General features: G+C 58.4%; 2 protein-coding genes across 2 annotated transcripts in view; one reads left to right on the top strand and one right to left on the bottom strand.

Moving 5' to 3' along the window:
- ATP6V0D1 (ATPase H+ transporting V0 subunit d1) overlaps nt 1-5,399 on the top strand; it is a 39,051-nt gene extending 33,652 nt beyond the window's left edge. Inside the window, exons 4-8 of the mRNA XM_058528035.1 lie at nt 712-791; nt 4,115-4,192; nt 4,317-4,493; nt 4,603-4,680; nt 4,779-5,399. Of these exons, the coding sequence (XP_058384018.1) occupies nt 712-791; nt 4,115-4,192; nt 4,317-4,493; nt 4,603-4,680; nt 4,779-4,940 (575 nt within the window). The 3' untranslated portion in view covers nt 4,941-5,399. The remainder of the gene's footprint in view (nt 1-711; nt 792-4,114; nt 4,193-4,316; nt 4,494-4,602; nt 4,681-4,778) is intronic.
- Nucleotides 5,400-5,883: 484 nt separating this feature from the next.
- Nucleotides 5,884-11,746, bottom strand: HSD11B2 (hydroxysteroid 11-beta dehydrogenase 2). Its single transcript, XM_058528033.1, has 5 exons — nt 11,389-11,746; nt 7,569-7,781; nt 7,267-7,452; nt 7,022-7,159; nt 5,884-6,812 (listed from the first exon to the last, which is right to left on the bottom strand). The coding sequence occupies exons 1-5, from the start codon at nt 11,651-11,653 to the stop codon at nt 6,397-6,399; spliced, it is 1,218 nt and encodes a 405-aa protein (XP_058384016.1). The 5' UTR covers nt 11,654-11,746; the 3' UTR covers nt 5,884-6,396.
- Nucleotides 11,747-16,815: the final 5,069 nt, after the last annotated feature.

Here is a 16,815-nt window from a genome sequence, read left to right as displayed (position 1 = left end):
CTGTACTTGGTCCTGCATTAAGAGGCCCTAGCCCTATCTGCTGGCCTTATCTGCCATAGACTCTCCCAGTAACTCTGAGCTAGTTCTGGGCTGTTTATGGCTTCTTCAGTTTCTCCATCTTTATAGAAAAGACAGACCAGTGACTCTGCGGGCCCCCTTGGGGGTGAGGGAGCTCTGCTGCTTTGGCCTCTACTTCCGGCCTGACAGTGGCCCCCTGGGTCACTGGTCCGTGCCCACCCAGCTGTCAAACTCATTCCTGATCCTAAGGAGGATGAGGCTGGTTTTCCAAATGTAGGCCCCAGGCCCTCCTGGGGGATGCAGGGAAGTGGGCATCAGGCCCCAACTGCACAGCTGCCCCTCAAGAAGGGAGGATGTCACAGCCTCTTATGCAAGCCTGTCTTTGGCATGCTCTGAGCTTGGGTCTGCCCCAGAGGCGATTAGATCATGTTATGGCTGGCCGCCTCCTTTATAAATCAATTTTAGGAGCAGGAAGGCTGGAGAAGCTCAGGTCAGTGCACATGGCCCAGAGTATTGCTTTGGCCACTTCCAAGGCAATATCCCAGGCCCAGCTAGGGGCCCCCCAAAACCCCGCCAGGTGGGCCTTGTGGCAGGGGCCCTTTGTGCCCTGCAGGGGCAGTTGAACACCAGCAGGATTCTTGCCTAAGCTAAGTCTACTTTCCCACCGCTGACACCCATGTCTTTCCTCCCCAGCGGCTTTTTTCCAGGACTGCATCTCAGAGCAGGACCTTGATGAGATGAACATCGAGATCATCCGCAACACACTCTACAAGGTAGTGTGCCCCTCCCCCCAGAGCGGGGGTGAACTGGCCTGTAGGCAGGCCGGGGTCATGGGTGTGGTGGGCCAGTGATTTATGTGGGGTGCTGGGACACAACACAGCTGCAGCGGGCTCCTATTCTGGGGGCTTATCTGCTCATTTTCTGGTTCCCGTGATGGGCACAAGGCTGCATGGAACAGGTTCTCCATCCCTAGGTGCCCGAGGCAGGCCAGATAAGATCGGTAGGAGTGGCTGGTGCTCCATAGCTTGGCCTGTCAGAGCTGGCTCCTGGATGGCTGCATCTAGGACGGTCATGAGCCACCACTCAGGCCATAGCTCTCAGGCTTACCCCCCTTGGAGTGTTGCCAGCAAGGACAGGCACTTGGGAGAGGCAGCTGTGCTCAGTTATGGGGTAGAGGGGAAGGACCCAGCGAGGCATAGCTAGGTCCCCATGTACCTCTCAGGTTCCCGGGCCTAGAGCTAGTGCCACGTCTGACCATCCTCATCCCCCTCCCACTGTCTGCTTCCCACCAGTCTATGGCACAGGCTGGTGACTCCTGCAGATAGAGTGGGCTTGAGATTCCTGGGTCAGCACTGCCCTGACCCAAAGAGGATAGGAGCAGAGCTGGGAGCCAAGGAAGAGGGCTGGCCAGGGACCAGTGATGGACATTTGGGACATACTGGTCTCCAGCTGTGGTGAGGTACTGAGCTGTGGTGCCAGCACCCCTGATGGGCTGCAGCCAGGAACATGGGTCAGCAGTGGGCAGGCTCCCAGGGGGAGCTGAGGATAGCACTGGCCACGGGCTCTTCTGACCTAACCCTAAGAACATCTGTCTATTGGATCTTTACAGTGAGTCTTCTCCTGCCCTGGTTGGAGCTAGGTGGCCAACACTTGGCTATAGCCTGAGCCCAGGCCTTCCAGTTTCCCTGCAGGAGTTTGAGTCAGAGTGCAGGGAGGGTCTGGTGGAGGTGAAAGGCCTTTCTGGAGGGTAGCAGTGGTGTAGGCAAAGGAACAGCACACGCAGAAGCAAGCATGGGCCAAGTGGCAAGCGATTTGCTGTGAAAGTGCAGATTCCAGGTGGGCAGCAGGAGACAGGTCTGGAAAAAGAGGCAGGCACAGGTTCAAGTCACCCAGGGCCTTGAATACCAGGCCAGAAGTTTGAACTTTATCCTGTGGGCAGTCAGCCAACGAAAGTTTCCATCAGGGCAGAGTATCATCAGAAAGTCCCTTCTGGCTGCAATGTGGAGGACAGATTAGAGGGGACAAGACTAGAGGTAGGAAGATTATCAACTTCTTTAATCCTCAGGACCACCCTAGGAGATGGGTAGGCATCAGTCCCCATTTGTAAGATGAGGAAACTGAGGGTTCATAGAAGTAGGGTGGGTTGCCTGAAGCCACTTGCTAGACACTGGCAGCCCTGGAGATCACACCTGGCTCAGCCTGTTTGCAAAGTAAGTGCTCTCATTCACTCCCACTAATAGGGAGGCAGGCCAGCAAGCCAGAGAGAGAGAGTGTGTGCTTGCGCTGAGTGCTCCCGGCTGCGCAGCTGGCCCGTTGCCGGGTTCCTTGCCCTGAGACAGGGTGAGGGGTGTGGCTGTGCCCCCAGCCTCACCCACATCCTCACTGGGCCTGACTGGTTCTAGCTGGAGTCACTGGCAAGCGCTGCCCAGGCACTAGCTCGTAAACACCGAGCCAATGCTGTGGGCGCCATGCCAGGACCGCCCGCCCGTCAAGGCGACGTCCCAGCCCAGTGGCCACAGATGGGAGATTAGGTGGACCCTCAGCCGCCTGGCAGCTGGTTGCTGTAGGCTGCTGGTACAGCAGCCATGCACTGGCAGACTCCAGGGGACAGAATGAGGGTGGGGAGGTGACCTTGGTACCTGGTCCTTTGGGGTCTTGCCAGTTTCTTCAGCTGCCCTAGCCTCGCAGAAGAGTCTGGGCCTGTCCCTCCAGCCTCCCCCACCCTGGGGTCTGCCTCTCTGGGGGTCGGTACAGCTTGGTGAAGGTTCGTGGCTTCCCCCACAGATAAGAACTGCAGGCCCCACTGGGGCCGACCTGGAGATTTGGGCACAGCCATCTTGGCTCACTACAGGGAAGGAGGTGGCTGGGGATAGTCCTAGAGGGATTAAACAGTACCACCAAGCCATGGTAGGGTTAGCAGCTGTTTCTGCCACTCAAGCCCTCTGATTCCTGGGGAGCTGCTGTGCTGGAGTCCACTCTTCCCTTCCAGGCTTCTTACTCCCTGGCCTGTCCCTAGACTTTTGTTTCCTGTGACCCAAGTGGTTACCTCAGGCCTTCACCTGAGCCCAGCTTGCCCAGTGCTGCTGGCTAGGCCAGGCCTGGGCTCATGGACTCCTGGTTCTCATCTCACCTCCTCCCTTGGAGCAGCAGAGTCTGCGGCCCAAGCCAGCTGGTGGTGGATGGGAAGGTCTCCGCACCTTGGAGGGCAGACCTCGGCATGGAAGGCTTTCTGTGCCTCCCAGTCCTCACCCCAACTCAGAAGAATAGTCTCTGTACTGTGGAGCCACAGTCCCTGGACCATGCTATACCAGATGGGACCCAGGAGGATGTGAGTGAAGGGAGTTCCCCAGGAGGCCGCAAGACCATCCCCCCTTCCTTGACATAGAGAGGTGTGGGGAAGGAAGCCTGTGCCTGGCTGGTTTTTGAGTGAGTGTTGGGGGGGAACTGGGGCCTGGGCTGACCTGTCTGGTCCTCATGCCCAGCAGATCCAATTTGCCTGGGCAGGAAGTGCTCGCTCCGCCAGCAGCACCCGTGTCTCACCATTGCACTGCAGGACTGACGTCCGTGCAGGCAATAACCATTCCTCAGCAGGAACTGGGCTGACAGTTTGGTTCCTGCTTTGTGATGCCTGGGAGCTACCTGGGGGACAGGAGGAGAAGGAGGTGTTTTGTAAGGAGGAGTGCTGAGAGAGGCCATCTCCGTGAACTCTCAGGAGTAACCTGCCCTCACTAGTCCATCGACAGGTGGTTTTCTGAGGCTGAGGAGGAGAGATCTGGGGAGAAGACAAAGCCCCTCTCTGAGCCGGCCCTCTGTGGGATGAGGGCAGCGGGGGCACTGCACCTTGAAGCAGACAGTTGGCCAGAAATTCCTGTCACTCCTGGGTCGGGGGAGGCAGCAGGCTTCTACTGCTTGGCTGATTAGCACTTGGAATTTGTGGATGTTTTCAGGGGTTCTGACATAGGGGCTGCCCTGGCCAGTCCATGGAGGTGGACTCAGCATGAAAGGGGCTGGGGAGGGAAGGAGAGAACTGTGAGTAGGAGGCCTGGCAAGCCCCCAAGAGTCTCTCCACCTGGTCTGAGCCCCATGCTCTGCACAGGCCTACCTGGAGTCCTTCTACAAATTCTGCACCCTACTGGGAGGGACCACAGCTGATGCCATGTGCCCCATCCTGGAGGTGAGTGCCTGCCCACCCTTCCGCCTTCTGGTCCCCAGTAGCCCTGGCCTGGGGGAGCCCTGCCAACTGACTGGCCACTGCCTCCCTCCCCCTCCCTCTCTCCTTGCCTGTGCACTGGCTCCAGTTTGAAGCAGACCGCCGCGCCTTCATCATCACCATCAACTCCTTCGACACAGAGCTGTCTAAGGAGGACCGTGCCAAACTCTTTCCGCACTGTGGGCGGCTCTACCCTGAGGGCCTGGCCCAGCTGGCTCGGGCTGACGACTATGAGCAGGTCAAGAATGTAGCCGACTACTACCCGGTGAGTGCCCTGGCTACAGGACAGTGGGCGGGCATATTGGTGCCCACATCCCCACCCCACACCCAACAGTGCCCTCATGCTCATGCTTCTCATCACTCCCTTGGGCCAGGAGTACAAGCTACTCTTTGAGGGTGCAGGCAGCAACCCTGGAGACAAGACCCTGGAAGACAGATTCTTTGAGCATGAGGTGAGTGCCGGGCCTGCCCGTCATAGGGAGGGGTTGGTGGCTCAGGCCTGACTCTGCGGTCATGGCCACCTGCACACCATGCCTGCCTCTGTCCACAGGTGAAACTGAACAAGTTGGCCTTCCTGAACCAGTTCCACTTTGGTGTCTTCTACGCCTTTGTGAAGCTCAAGGAGCAGGAGTGTCGCAACATTGTGTGGATTGCCGAGTGCATCGCCCAGCGCCACCGCGCCAAGATCGACAACTATATCCCCATCTTCTAGCACCCTGGCCCAAGGCTCCCCACAAGTGTGTGTGTGTCTGTGTGTGCTGTAACAAAGCCCACGGCTCACCTGCCTGACCTGGGGGGTAGCACATTGCCCTAGCAGCTGCCCACCTTCCCTGACCCTCTTTGAGACTGCTGTTGGGCCTGAAAAGGGGCTGGGCACCTGCTCCACCCAACAAGGATGGACCAAGCCCCCTCACCCAGAGCAAGGAGGCCCCCTCAGCCCTATGTTTGTAGCCGCTGACATGTCTGAGAAGCATGTGGTCACGTTTGTGTCCCTCCCTAACCTGAGAACCCCTGGGGGCAGCGTGAGCCTTCCCTTTCCTCTGTGGGTCACCCCAGAGCGATGGCCCCAGGGGGAGGATAGAGTGTGTATGTCCTTGGAACGGGGAGGAAGTAGCTCTGCAGCCCCCTCCCTCGGCTCTGCCTCTGAGACAATAAACTGCCCTCTCTAAGCCAGGCTGCTGTCTTCTCTGGGCCCTAGTACTTCTTCCACAACTTCCCTCGGGACCCCCTCTTCTGAGGCCACCCGCACCTAAGCCCTCTACCTCCCTCCAGTCGGTAGCCCCAGGCTGGTCCTCTTCCCATGTAGCCAGATTCCCCAGGGTGGGAGGAGTCACTGGAGGATAGCCCTTTCCTCTGCTAGAGGCTCAGACAGGCCTGTGGAGCTGGGTCGTCGCCCTGGAGGGCCCCCAGGCCTTCCTATTTGCTTCATTGAGCCCCACAACTCCTTGGGACAAGATCGTTACCCCCATTTCACTATGAGGAAACCCAAACCTATGGATAAATGATCTGCCCCAGGTGAATGATGGGGGGTCAGTGAGAACCACAGAGTCTGCCCAGAGCCTTAGCCCCCAAGCTGAGCCCCCAGGGTTCCCAATCTGTCACACAGCCACAGCCCATCACCCAGGCAGTTACCCTCTTTAAACACAGGATTTCCTCCATTCTAGGAGAAATAAAATTTATCTTTTTAAAAAGTGGCAATCAGGCAAGTAGGGTATGCAGCCTCCCTGTGGCTTGGGGTGGGTGGGGCCCTAATTCTTGAGCCACTCAAGAAACAGCTGGGATGAGGCACTGGTGCCAAGAAATAATCCTGAGGGGGGGGGTCTCCAACCCACCCAGTCACTCCTTAGTTTGCAGAGGCAAACTGCCTGCAGGATCCTGTCAAAGGCTACAGCTAAGTCTTGCACTAAACTCCCCATCCAGCTGGGTTCTCCAAGCTGCAGGGTGGAGCCTTGTGCCTAGGAGGGTGTATTGGGCTCCTGAGGCAGTAGAGGCTCAGCTGTTCACTGGGAAGCCTCAGCCTCACCAGGCCTGGCCTGGGGTATTAGCAGTGGGTTGGGGCTGGGGTCCTTTGGGCCAGGCTCTAGGGTAGACTTTGGGGTCACAGTGCTTAGGGGAGGGCCTCATGGGACCTCCTCTGCTGGAGCAGCTAGGCTATATGTGCACATTGCTCATCGGGCCGCCGTTGGGGAAGGGCCTGGGTTTGGGTCAGCGTCCTGGGCTGTATCTTGGACGGGACTGGGGCTGGGCTGGCCAGGCCGCAGTGCTCGTGGCAGACAGGGACTGATAAAGAAGGTCTGCAGGAAGCGGCGCCGCAGACCCTCAGGCAGGTAGTAGTGGATGAAGTACATGAGCCCCACGCCATGGCCCGGGTAATAGCGGCGGCGTGGCTGAGCTGCTAGCAGCGCATCAGTGATGGCATCTACAACCGGGCTGAGGTCTGGCAGCGCCAAGCGCAGGGAGTGCAGGAACTGCCCATGCAAGTGCTCGATGTAGTCCTCGCCGTAGGCCTGCAGCAGCTCTCGGGGCAGATTGGCCAGCAGCAGCCGCTTGCGCCGCTCCCAGTGGCCCACATTTAGCACTGATTCTGGGGAAGGAGTGGCAAGGTCAGAGTGAGATCAATTAGGGAAGCCCTAAGCTAGATCCAGGTCTGTCTAACCCACAACCTGAGACCTGCCTCCAGCCAAAGCCATGCCCACTCCTCAGACCTGACCCCACCCCAGATGAGACCATGTCCATCCCTCTTTTCTCAGCCCCAGGCCTCACGAAAGCCCTACCCCAAACCCCAACCCTTACCTGTCTTGAAGCAGCCAGGTTGGATAACGCTGACCTTGACCCCCCAGGGCAGAAGTTCACAGCTGAATGTGTCCATGAGCAGTGCCATGGCCGCTTTGGAGGTCCCATAGGCTGCCAAGCACGGATATGGCATGTCTCCTGGGGATGGATTGGGAGTGGGGCAGCTCAGCCTGGGCCAGGGGCTCCAGCATCCCTCCCCGCACCTCAGCGGCACCTTTTCTGCTCTAGTGGAGGAGGGCACTCACCTGCCGGGCTGCCCAGAGTCACGATGCGACCCTTCGAACGGCGCAGCAGTGGCAGGAGGCCTTTGGTGAGCTCCAGTGCGCCGAAGAAGTTCACCTCCATGCAGCTGCGGAATGTGGCCACTGGAGACAGCTCCACATCAGCCACTACATCGTTGTGGCCCGCATTGTTGACCAGGCCCCACAGGCCTGAGAACATGGAGTGAAGAGAAAAGCTGTAGGTCAGCTCAGCATCAAACCTCCAATCCCTGTCCCTCCATCCCCACCCAGCCATGCCCTTTCCTGGTGGAGCCACGCCCACTGACCCGTGCTGGTGGTGTGGGCCTTTGTGAACTCCAGTGCACGGCTGATGTCCGCTGGCTTGGTCAGGTCCATCTGCAGTAGCCTTAGGCGAGGAGAACAGCAGGCACGCAGCTCCAGGGCACCTGGGCCATCCAACTCCAACACGGTAGCCAGCACCGTGAAGCCCATGGCGTCTAGCTTTTTGGCCGTCTCCTTGCCAAAACCAGAATCACAGCCTGGCCAGGGCGGGACAGCCAGTGAACTCCCACTGTGGCCCAGTCCAGCCTGAGACACCCTAGGATCCAGGTGTCTGGAAGTCTACCAGAAGTCAGCAGCCCTCCTTCCTTTGCGAGGCCCATCTCTGGCAGGCTTTGCCCCTCTGGCCGAGCGAGCACCTGAGCACTAACTCTTTCACAGCTGTCACCTCCCTGACTCCCCATAGTCAACCCATCAAACATGGCTTATGATTCCCACTTTAGAGATGAAGAAACTGAGACCTAGTAATGCTAAGCTGCTTCCCAGAGTCACTCAGCCAGCAGAGTAAGGTCAGGACTCTGCCATAGGGCAGCCTGAGACCCAGTCCCAGCTCTGACGTCCTTCTGCCTGCTTGATATCAGGGAGATAGCAGCAACCCCTTCCTTCCTTTCTCGCTGCCCTTGCCCAGGCTTCTTCCTCTTACCTGGACAGTGAAGCAGCCTGCTCTTTAGTCCTGTCCCATTTTCCTTTGAATCCTTTCTCTACCTAAGCAGCCAGAGGATCTTTCCAAAAATGACAATATCACTGCTGCTGAAAACCTTTCCAAAGCTCCCACAACCCTCAAGATGAAGGCCAAGCCCTCTGCTCATCCAGGCCCTGCACAACCTGAGTCCTACCCTCCCTTCCCAGCCTCAACACCCCCTACGATTGTTCCAGGCTCCAGGCAAACTGGAGGCCCATCCCCACCTCACCCCAGACCCCCACCCTTGGAATTTCAATCAGTGGCAACAGTGGGGGCATTCTCTGAGCCCCAGACCACTTGCCCCCAGGACAGGGACGATGATGGAGTAGAGAACAGACCTGCATTTCAGTCCCTTCCCACACCCAACAAGTGTGACCTGAGGTCAATTACCACTCTTGGAGGCTTCATTTCCTGTCTTTGGTATGTGGAGAGAGGAACCACCAGGCAGAGCCAGAGTGGGGGTCAGATAAGCCCCTGCTTCCTTGATTGTTCCCATTCTGATCCTAACTCTGTGGGTGGCCAGTGAGGGGAGGGAGAGGGCCAGTGAGGGAGGAGGCTCTCAGGAGCCCACCCCTCTGGTGGTCCTGCTAAGCAGGAGCTGCAAAGAGGCTCTGCTTCCCCACTCCAGGATGGCTCTGCACCCCTCCCCATCTCAGCCCCGCCCCCTCTGCTGAGGCAGAGAACAAAGCTGGGCTGGGGGCTGCGGAGAGCTGGGCTTTGTGTGGCCAGCCAGCCCCAGCTGAGGGGTCCTTCCTGGGCAAGTCTGGCCCGAGGAGGGGAGTGAGCACGTGTGTCCACTTGCCTGAGCTCCGTCCCAGTGCAGACAGGCCTCCCAGAGCCTCAGCTGTGCAGCCCCAACACTCACCCACCTTGCATACCTTCTTGTTCACCTATACACACACAGATACCTGTACATACCTCCGGCCTGCCTGCATATTCACACACAGCCTCACTCCCATGAGACTGCTACCACCCATCAGCGCACAGATGTGCACGCAAGGCACCCAGTCGCTCAGCCCAAACCCCAGGGCTGAGCTCCGTGAGTAGCCTTGGCCAGTGGTTCTCAGGGCATTCTCAGGGAGGGGTGGGTAGCAGCTCTGGCAGGCTCAAGACCCGGTGTTCCTGGCAGGTGGGGCAGGGCCTAGTCACCTACTTGTCTTGTAGTCAGGTGGTGAGAGAGGAAACCCGAGTTTCGGGCAGCGGGAAGCTTGAAGGCCTACTTTTTTTTTTTTTTTTTGTGAGGAAGATTAGCCCTGAGCTAACATCCGTTGCCAATCCTCCTCTTTTTGCGGAGGAAGATTCGCCCTGGGCTAACATCTGTGCCCATCTTCCTCTACTTTATATGGGATGCCGCCACAGCATGGCTTGACAAGGGGTGTGTCGGTCTGCGCCTGGGATCCGAAACTGCAAACCCCAGGCTGCCCAAGCGGAGCACGCAAACTTAACCACTACACCACCGGGCCGGCCCCAAGAAGGCCTACTTCTGATGCTTAGATGAGGTGGGCTCCCCCATCACAGGGCTTTGCAACCAGAGATGGGGGAGCCCAAGTCACAGAAGGCATTCCTCCACTCACCTCACTCTCAGGCTCAAGGCTAGGAGAGTAACAGCAGCAGACAAAGGCCTGAGGTGAGATTTTAGGAAAGACTACCCACTGGGTCACTAGTACCTGCAGGTGGCCTTGGTCTTGTTGAGGCAGCTCACAAATTAGAAGGCAAGAGGGGAGCTGCCCTGTCCCTGGGAGCAGAGCTCACACCTAGTTCCTGCTTCATACCAGGAGGGTCTGTCATCTTTCCTTCCTCAAATCCCTGAAACTGGGGTCCGCTGAGGCTTCACACTGCACCCTGAACTCAGGTTTCTCCCTCCAGCCTGAGCCCTGCTCTATCTCTACCCTCTTTGCCGAAGCCCAAAGCCCTCATGCCACCCTCACCCCCACTCCACCTCAGCACAGTCTGGCTTTTTGCCCAGCACTCAAGGCCCCTTCTGAGGAAACAACTTCACATCCCAGCAGCCAGACTGGTTACCGACTGTCTCCTACTCAAGACATGCTCATTCTGCCTCAAGCCTTTGTCCCACACTCTGTCTGATCCAAAACACCTTCCACTTTCCACCTATCACCACTCATCCTCTGAGGCCCAGCTCAAGGATGGCCTCCTCTGGGAAGTTCTCCCAGCTGCACCTCATCACGCAGGGCCCCCTACTGGAACGAGGTCTCTGAGAAGCTAGTCTGGTGGCTGACCCCAGCCCAATCCCAAAGGAGGGCAGAGCCCTGAGCACCTGTCCAAAGTCATGGGGGTTGGGGGAGAGTCTAGGCTGTCCCTTCCCCCATACAATGGAGCCAGTGCCCCCTGGCCTTTCTCCCCCTCCCCACTTCCGGCTGGGCCTCAGCCCCCCTCTCCCTTCCCTCCTTCTGGTGACAGATTTATTCCCTGCTCCAGACAAAGGGAGCTCAGGCAGGCGGCCAGAGGCACCTAAGCAGCTCTCCAAGACCTCCTTCCTGGGCATGGAGGGCCAAGAGGAATGGGAGGTGGGGTGCTGGGTGCAGACTCTAGGTTGGTACTTTGGCAGTTTTGGGGCAGGATCTGTGGGTAACATTCAGCTGCCTCTCATGGTGACCTCAAGCTTTTCTGAACGCCAAAGTTCCCAGCCAATTGGAGGGTGAGGGTCCCAACTCCCCATCTAAGTACCTTCCCCTGGCCCCAGGGGAGAGGAGATCGGGTGTCCCACGTGGGAACGTTAGGCAGAGTTCAAGGGGTGACCATCCTCTGAAGTTCCTCTGAGCACTCTCCCCTGTCCGAAGACTGCTCTCTTGGGGAGGGGCACATCATAAACCCCAAACTCCAGGAGGCTCCGTCTTTCTCAGCCACCAGTTTCCCCTGTGCACCTGCCCACTCCCTGCTTCATTTTCCCTCCAACAATCCTCGCCGCGGCAGGTAGTTAACCCGGACTTGGGAGGTGCCCTGCGCTTCCTACTTGGCTCGCTCCTTGCACCCAGGGGAGGGAGGGGACTCTCCCACTACTGCGCTGGGGGGCCCGCCTTGCCCTGGCATGCCCGTGGGGAGCCTTCTGGGTGTCCGGCCCCGCCCTCGAGCCTGGAGTCCCCGCGCTCTGCGCCCCGCTCACTCACCGGTGATGAGCACCGCGCGAGTGGCCACGGGCAGGCGCGGCGAGCGCGCCAGGCGGGACAACGCGATCCAGCCGGCGGCGGCCAGCACGGCAAGTGCGGCCGGCGGGGGCAGCAGGCGCTGGCACAGCCAGTCGAGCGCGGCCAGCAGCGCCAGTGTCGCCAGCAGCGGGCGGCCCAGATGCAGGTCTGCGCGCAGCAGCTGCAGCAGCGCACGGGCCGCTACAAGCAGCCAGGCGCCGCCCGACGGCCAAGGCCAGCGCTCCATGGCGGCCGGGCCGGGCCGGGCTGGACCGGGGCGGGGCGGGGCCCGGGCTGAGGAGCGGGGGAAAAGGACTCGGGGCCGGGGCGAGGGGACGCGAGGTGCAGCAGCACACCAGCCAGGAGCGGGAGGGATACTCGCTTTCTCTGTTCGCCCTCGGGCCGAGCTTATAAAGAGCCCCGGGGGCGGGGAGAGGGCGGAGCGGAGGCGGGGACGGGGCGGGGCTTTCCTCCACTTCTCTGCCTGCACCCGGCGCCAGACAGGTGCCCCCTCCTCCGCCCCTCGCCACTGCCAGTTCCTCTTTCGAAGAAGCCAGAACAAAGTCCCAAAGTTGCTGCTCGAGGAGAAGCCGCCTCGCCGCGAGCAGCGCCGGGGAGAGGGCCGGTCGGTTTAGTCCTCGTGCCCTGCATCCGCTCACCCCTGCGCCCCACACACGCGCCCGAGGCTGCTGAGCCGCTGCTCCCAGGTGAGCACATCCAGCTCACACTTGTTCGGAACACTTGAGGACACGCACAACCTCCATCCGAGCTCCCCACTGACAGCACCGCCGCGGCCGCCGGGCCTGCGGGTATTCCGCGGGGAACCAGCCCGCCCGCATCTAGCTGCCGCCACTGCAGCCGGCACACGCGCCACTCCCACGCCGTGCGCCGTGCGCGGCCTTAGGTCCCCCGCACACACGCCCTGATGCGCGCTCACACCTAAGCTGCCCGCGGCCACAGAACCGGCTTGGGGCGGGGGCTTCTGAGAGCAGGATGACTGCTCGGGTTCGGGTTCTCGGGAGTCTCTTGCCCGCCTTCTCCCTTCCCTCCACGGCTCAGTCCTGGGGATGCACCAACCCCACCTCCTCCTGCCACGCAAGTGTATATGTGTGTTTGCGGGGAGCGGGGGGGAGGTTCAGAGGAAGTGTCTAGGCTCCCATTACTTCCAACCCACCCTCAACCCCAGGGACTCCAAGAGCCAGGCCAATGGGGACACCTGGGGAGTCAGTGAGGGCAGCCTCTAGGACAGAGTGATCCCTGCCCTGCTCCCATGATTCCCCAGGGTATAAAATAAGTGATGTGAGTATGGGTGCATTTCCCTGCCTGTGTGTATGAAGGTCTGTGTTTGTGTGTGGCTGGGAGGCCCCCCACCCTGCCCACCCCCGTGTCTGGCACCCTGTGCTTGGCATCCATGCCAGGGCTCTTCTAGGCACTAGGAGTTGGTGCCAGTACCTGGCTGCCAGGCTCTATGCTGAGGGCAGTAGGTGCAGCCCATGGCAGAGGGGGTCCCTGTTTCCCGTGGGCCTCTGGGCCTTGCCCAGTGCCTCATCCATGCCTGAACCAGGTCCAGGGAGGTCATGGCCCCTCCCAGCCCTGTTGCCCATTCCCTGTCTTAGGTGCCCAGGCTCTGTGTCAGGGCTTCAAGGCAATGCCTTCTCCAAAGCCTTCTTGGCCACCTAGGCGTAGCCCCCAGGGATGTCTCAGGGAGGCGACTGGGAGCTGGACCCACTTAAGGGGCGAGGCTCTGGGTGGAGGACCTATCTCCTACCCAGAGCCACTCCTGTGCCCCCACCTGTTTCTCTTATAAGAACAGATGACAGGCTAGCCCTGGCCCTGGGAAGCAGGACTTCCCTGGGGAGGGTGTGTGAGCCTGACCTTGGGTACATGACCTTGTGTGCCTGTATTTGTATACACTTGTGTCCATGGGCTCCATGGCTTGTCCATGCACATGGTGTGTCTCTCCCTGTGCCATAACCCTGTATGTGCATGTGAGTACATTTGTGTGTGTTGTGTGTGTTTCCAGTGATTCTCTCTCCATCCATCTGGGTCATCCTTTGGAAACTCAGGAAAAACATTCCTTTTCCAAAACTTGCCAACTCCTGTTGCCCTGAATCCATGGCCCAGGCTCAGCAGTAGACATAGCACCCTTGGACTGGCTTCCTGATCTGAGCTGTAGACCCTGGATTGGTGGGACCCTCCAGCTCTAGTCACACTGCTGAGAGTCTAGCTGTGGTTTCTGCAGCTTCAGTCCATTAAGGGCTTCCCCTTGGGACTGGGGAGGGGGTGTAGAGGAGGGAGTGGGGTGGGGATCCTAGGCAGCCTTCAAAGTCAAGGCCACACAGGTAGTATCAGCGCTTGTTAGAGCAGGAGTCGAAGGGTAGGCAGGTGGAAGCAGGAAAGCAAAGTGAGAACAGAGATTGAGAAACGAGATCCTACACTGTCCTGGGAAGGAAACATGTAGGATCCTGACTCATTGGGAAGCCCACAGTGGTGAGAGGGACTTGCTGACAGGGGGTGTAGGGAATTGCTTTTAGCTGTGGAGTATAGGATGGCTAGAATGAGGAGGAGGTGTTTCCAGCTCAGCTGCTGGGACATTGTGCCACCTTGGACAGAAGCATGAGTCTTGTGTGATTTGGGTCTTGTGGGACTGGATGATCTGCCACATTTTTATATAACACTCCCTCCCACCACCACCACCAATTCGTCCCACTTCTTAGGCCAGGAGGCCAAGACTCCTTCCCAGGGTCTATGCTCCAGCCCCCTGTGGCCTCCTCAGCAGATGATCCCTTACCCCTCATCAGGTGGAGGTGGTCTGGATGTAGAAAGAAGGTGGTTCTGGCAGTCATGGCTTGGAGGGGCTGACCCAGCCCTGTCTAGGCCTGATGCCAGTTCATGCCTGCCCAGGGGCAGAGAACCAGCCTCTGCCAGAACCAAGAGTCTGGCTGGAAGGCCTCCGGGGAAGAGAAGGGAAGGGAGGCAGAGGGCAGGAGCCCCAGCTGATAAGGCAGGGCCTGAGGAATGAAGGGCAACCAGCAGGAGAGCCCCTGACCCACCTGCCCCTATGCCCTCAGCCCATAGTCTCCCTTTGTCCTTCGTCCCACCCTCCCACTCCACTTTGGTCAGAAACCTGGAGGGCCAAACCCTTAGCATGCCCCAGGCTCTGGAGGGCCAGAGGTGGGTTGGGGGCTGGCAGGCTGGCTCCAGTCTGTTCCGGCTGAGTCCAGCAGCTCACTGGCACCATCTACTGGCCTTTTTGGGAGGGTGCAGCTCTGAGGGGAATAAAGTGAAGGTGACTGCTGGATTTGAGGACCAGGTGCCAAGTAGCAGTCTCTGAGCTCATGCTCCGTCCCCTGGCCATACCAGGGTTGCTGGAGCCAAGCACTCCCTTATCACCTCTTCCTCCGTCTGTGGCCCAGCTCAGAGGCAGCAGAGTCCTAAGGAGGCCCTGCCCTGCACTCTGCTTACTCCTAGCCCCCCCCCTTCTCCCTCTTGCACAACGGCAGAGGGGCCTCTCTTCCTGCCAAATGGCCAGTCCTCCACCCCGGTTCCAGACCCCATCCCTCCCCATCCTCAAATGCAGCTGTGTGCCAGGCCCTGTGTGTATGCTGGGCACCGCGGATTTAATAACTAACCATTGGCCCCTCCCCAGCGGCATGCACACTGGCTCTGGCCTCTCCTACCAGTAACCACAATAAAGAACTTCTTTCACTTCGATCCTATATCTCTTTCCTTAAGCATTGTTCTCAACTCTCCCCCACTATTCTCAGCCACATTTCTCTAAAATTGTCTACTATCACCATCTCCCCTCTCCCCTCCCTCACTCTAGCTCTGAGTCAGCTGCCCCTCCTGACCTTGCCAGAGGTCACCAGTGAATAACATCCTAGTCCCCAAATACCATAGACACATCCCTGCTTTCAGTTAACTTGGCTTCCTCGAAGTGTCTGCCCTGCTGGCCACTCCTCACTGCCCCAAGACCTTTCCCCTTCAGCTCATGTGAAGACACTGCTGCTGAGTTTCCTCCTACCTCTCTGGCTCTTCTCAGCCTCCTTTGCGAGCTTCTCTCCTTGTGAGTGAACCTCTGGCTATGGAGGCCTCACGCTCGGCCCCTCCCCCCATCATAAGCTCATCTTCCTACTCACATGCTGGCGACTTCCACGCTCCTTTCTAGCCAAGGCCTTGCTCTTGACTCCAGGCCCACGTGTCTAGCTGACCCTGGACACCTCCCTTGGACACCCGTAGGCCTCTTAGACTTAGCATGTCCAAAGCTGGTCTCATCATCTTCCCTAGTTCTGGCAGCCACCCCCTCCCCACCTCATCCTCAATCTCCATTCCATGCATTGGCGTCCAGACCTGTTGCTCTGTCCTAAACCCGGGATTGGGTGCAGAAGCCTCACAATAGCCCTTGGTGGTTGGTAGCATTATTACTATTTTACATTCAAGGAAACTGAGGCTTCCAGAGGCTAAGAAAATTGTTCAAGGTCTCGAACTCAGGTACGCTTGAGTTTGTATCTTGGACCAGCCCCAAAGTTCAAACTCAGGTGTACCTCAGCCCAGAGTCTGGGCTCTTGAGAACTATGTTAATGCCGAGCCACATTTGCCACATGTGGCCTCTTAGACTTCATTCTGAGGGCAAAGGAGAGCTGAGAATGCTCTGGAGCAAATGAGACCTCTGTCTGGCTTGCCCAGGAAATGGATTTGGGGACAGGGGAACAGTGGAGGCTGGGAGTCCTATTGCAGCATCCAGATGAGGGACAGAAGCAGAGGTCTGTTTCAGACAAACCAAGGTGCTAATGGACTTGCAAGGGTTGAGCCCAGAGGCAGCTGGATGCCCATGGTCTCCAGCACAACGCTCACGTGGCACAGGAGCCCTGGAGATTGCCAACTCACCTCTATGTGCCCTGGATGTGAACTGAAGGCTTCTCATTTTTCAAAGTTACCCCATCTAGGCTGTGCGCCTGGAAATCAGGCTCTTTGGTTACCGGGAAGGAGGGACCGTGAAACGCAGGAAGCTAGGAGCATCACTTGCGCTTTTAAATTGTGTCTGGCACCCTTCTCTGAACTTCTTTTCTTTCGCCTCCAGGATTGAAGGCAGATGTTTGAGGATTGGGGCCCTCGAGTTTGGGAAACACTAAGGGAATGTGCTCTGAAGGGTTCTCTAGGAGAAAGGCAAGCCCCACCTGAGAGCACTTTCAGGGAGAGCTTGGCTGACTCCAGGTGAAACCAGCAGTCCTGCAGTATGGCTTTGAGTTATTAATAATCCTGTTACATTTACCGTGTGTTCGCTCTATGCCAGTCCTTGTGTTCAGTTTGCTCTTACTTTATTTTACTTGCTATCCTCACACGAGACCAATGAAGCAGGTACTATAATTATCCCCTTCCTATACATAAGACAGACTCGAGAGGTTAAGT

Source organism: Diceros bicornis, chromosome 32 (genome assembly GCF_020826845.1).
Source record: "Diceros bicornis minor isolate mBicDic1 chromosome 32, mDicBic1.mat.cur, whole genome shotgun sequence".
NCBI classification, from domain to species: Eukaryota; Metazoa; Chordata; class Mammalia; order Perissodactyla; family Rhinocerotidae; genus Diceros; species Diceros bicornis.
The sequence above is the reverse complement of the archived record's forward strand: the minus strand, read 5'-3'. Positions and strand labels throughout refer to the sequence as shown.

What these genes read in the sequence shown, in the direction of transcription:
- HSD11B2 (XM_058528033.1), bottom strand. Translation starts at nt 11,653, where the DNA reads ATGGAGCGCTGGCCTTGGCCGTCGGGCGGCGCCTGGCTGCTTGTAGCG. An exon ending in GGCCCACACCACCAGCACGG is followed by an intron (nt 7,453 to 7,568) that starts GTCAGTGGGCGT and finishes CCATGTTCTCAG; the next exon opens with GCCTGTGGGGCCTGGTCAAC. An exon ending in ACCTGGCTGCTTCAAGACAG is followed by an intron (nt 6,813 to 7,021) that starts GTAAGGGTTGGG and finishes CTCCTTCCCCAG; the next exon opens with AATCAGTGCTAAATGTGGGC.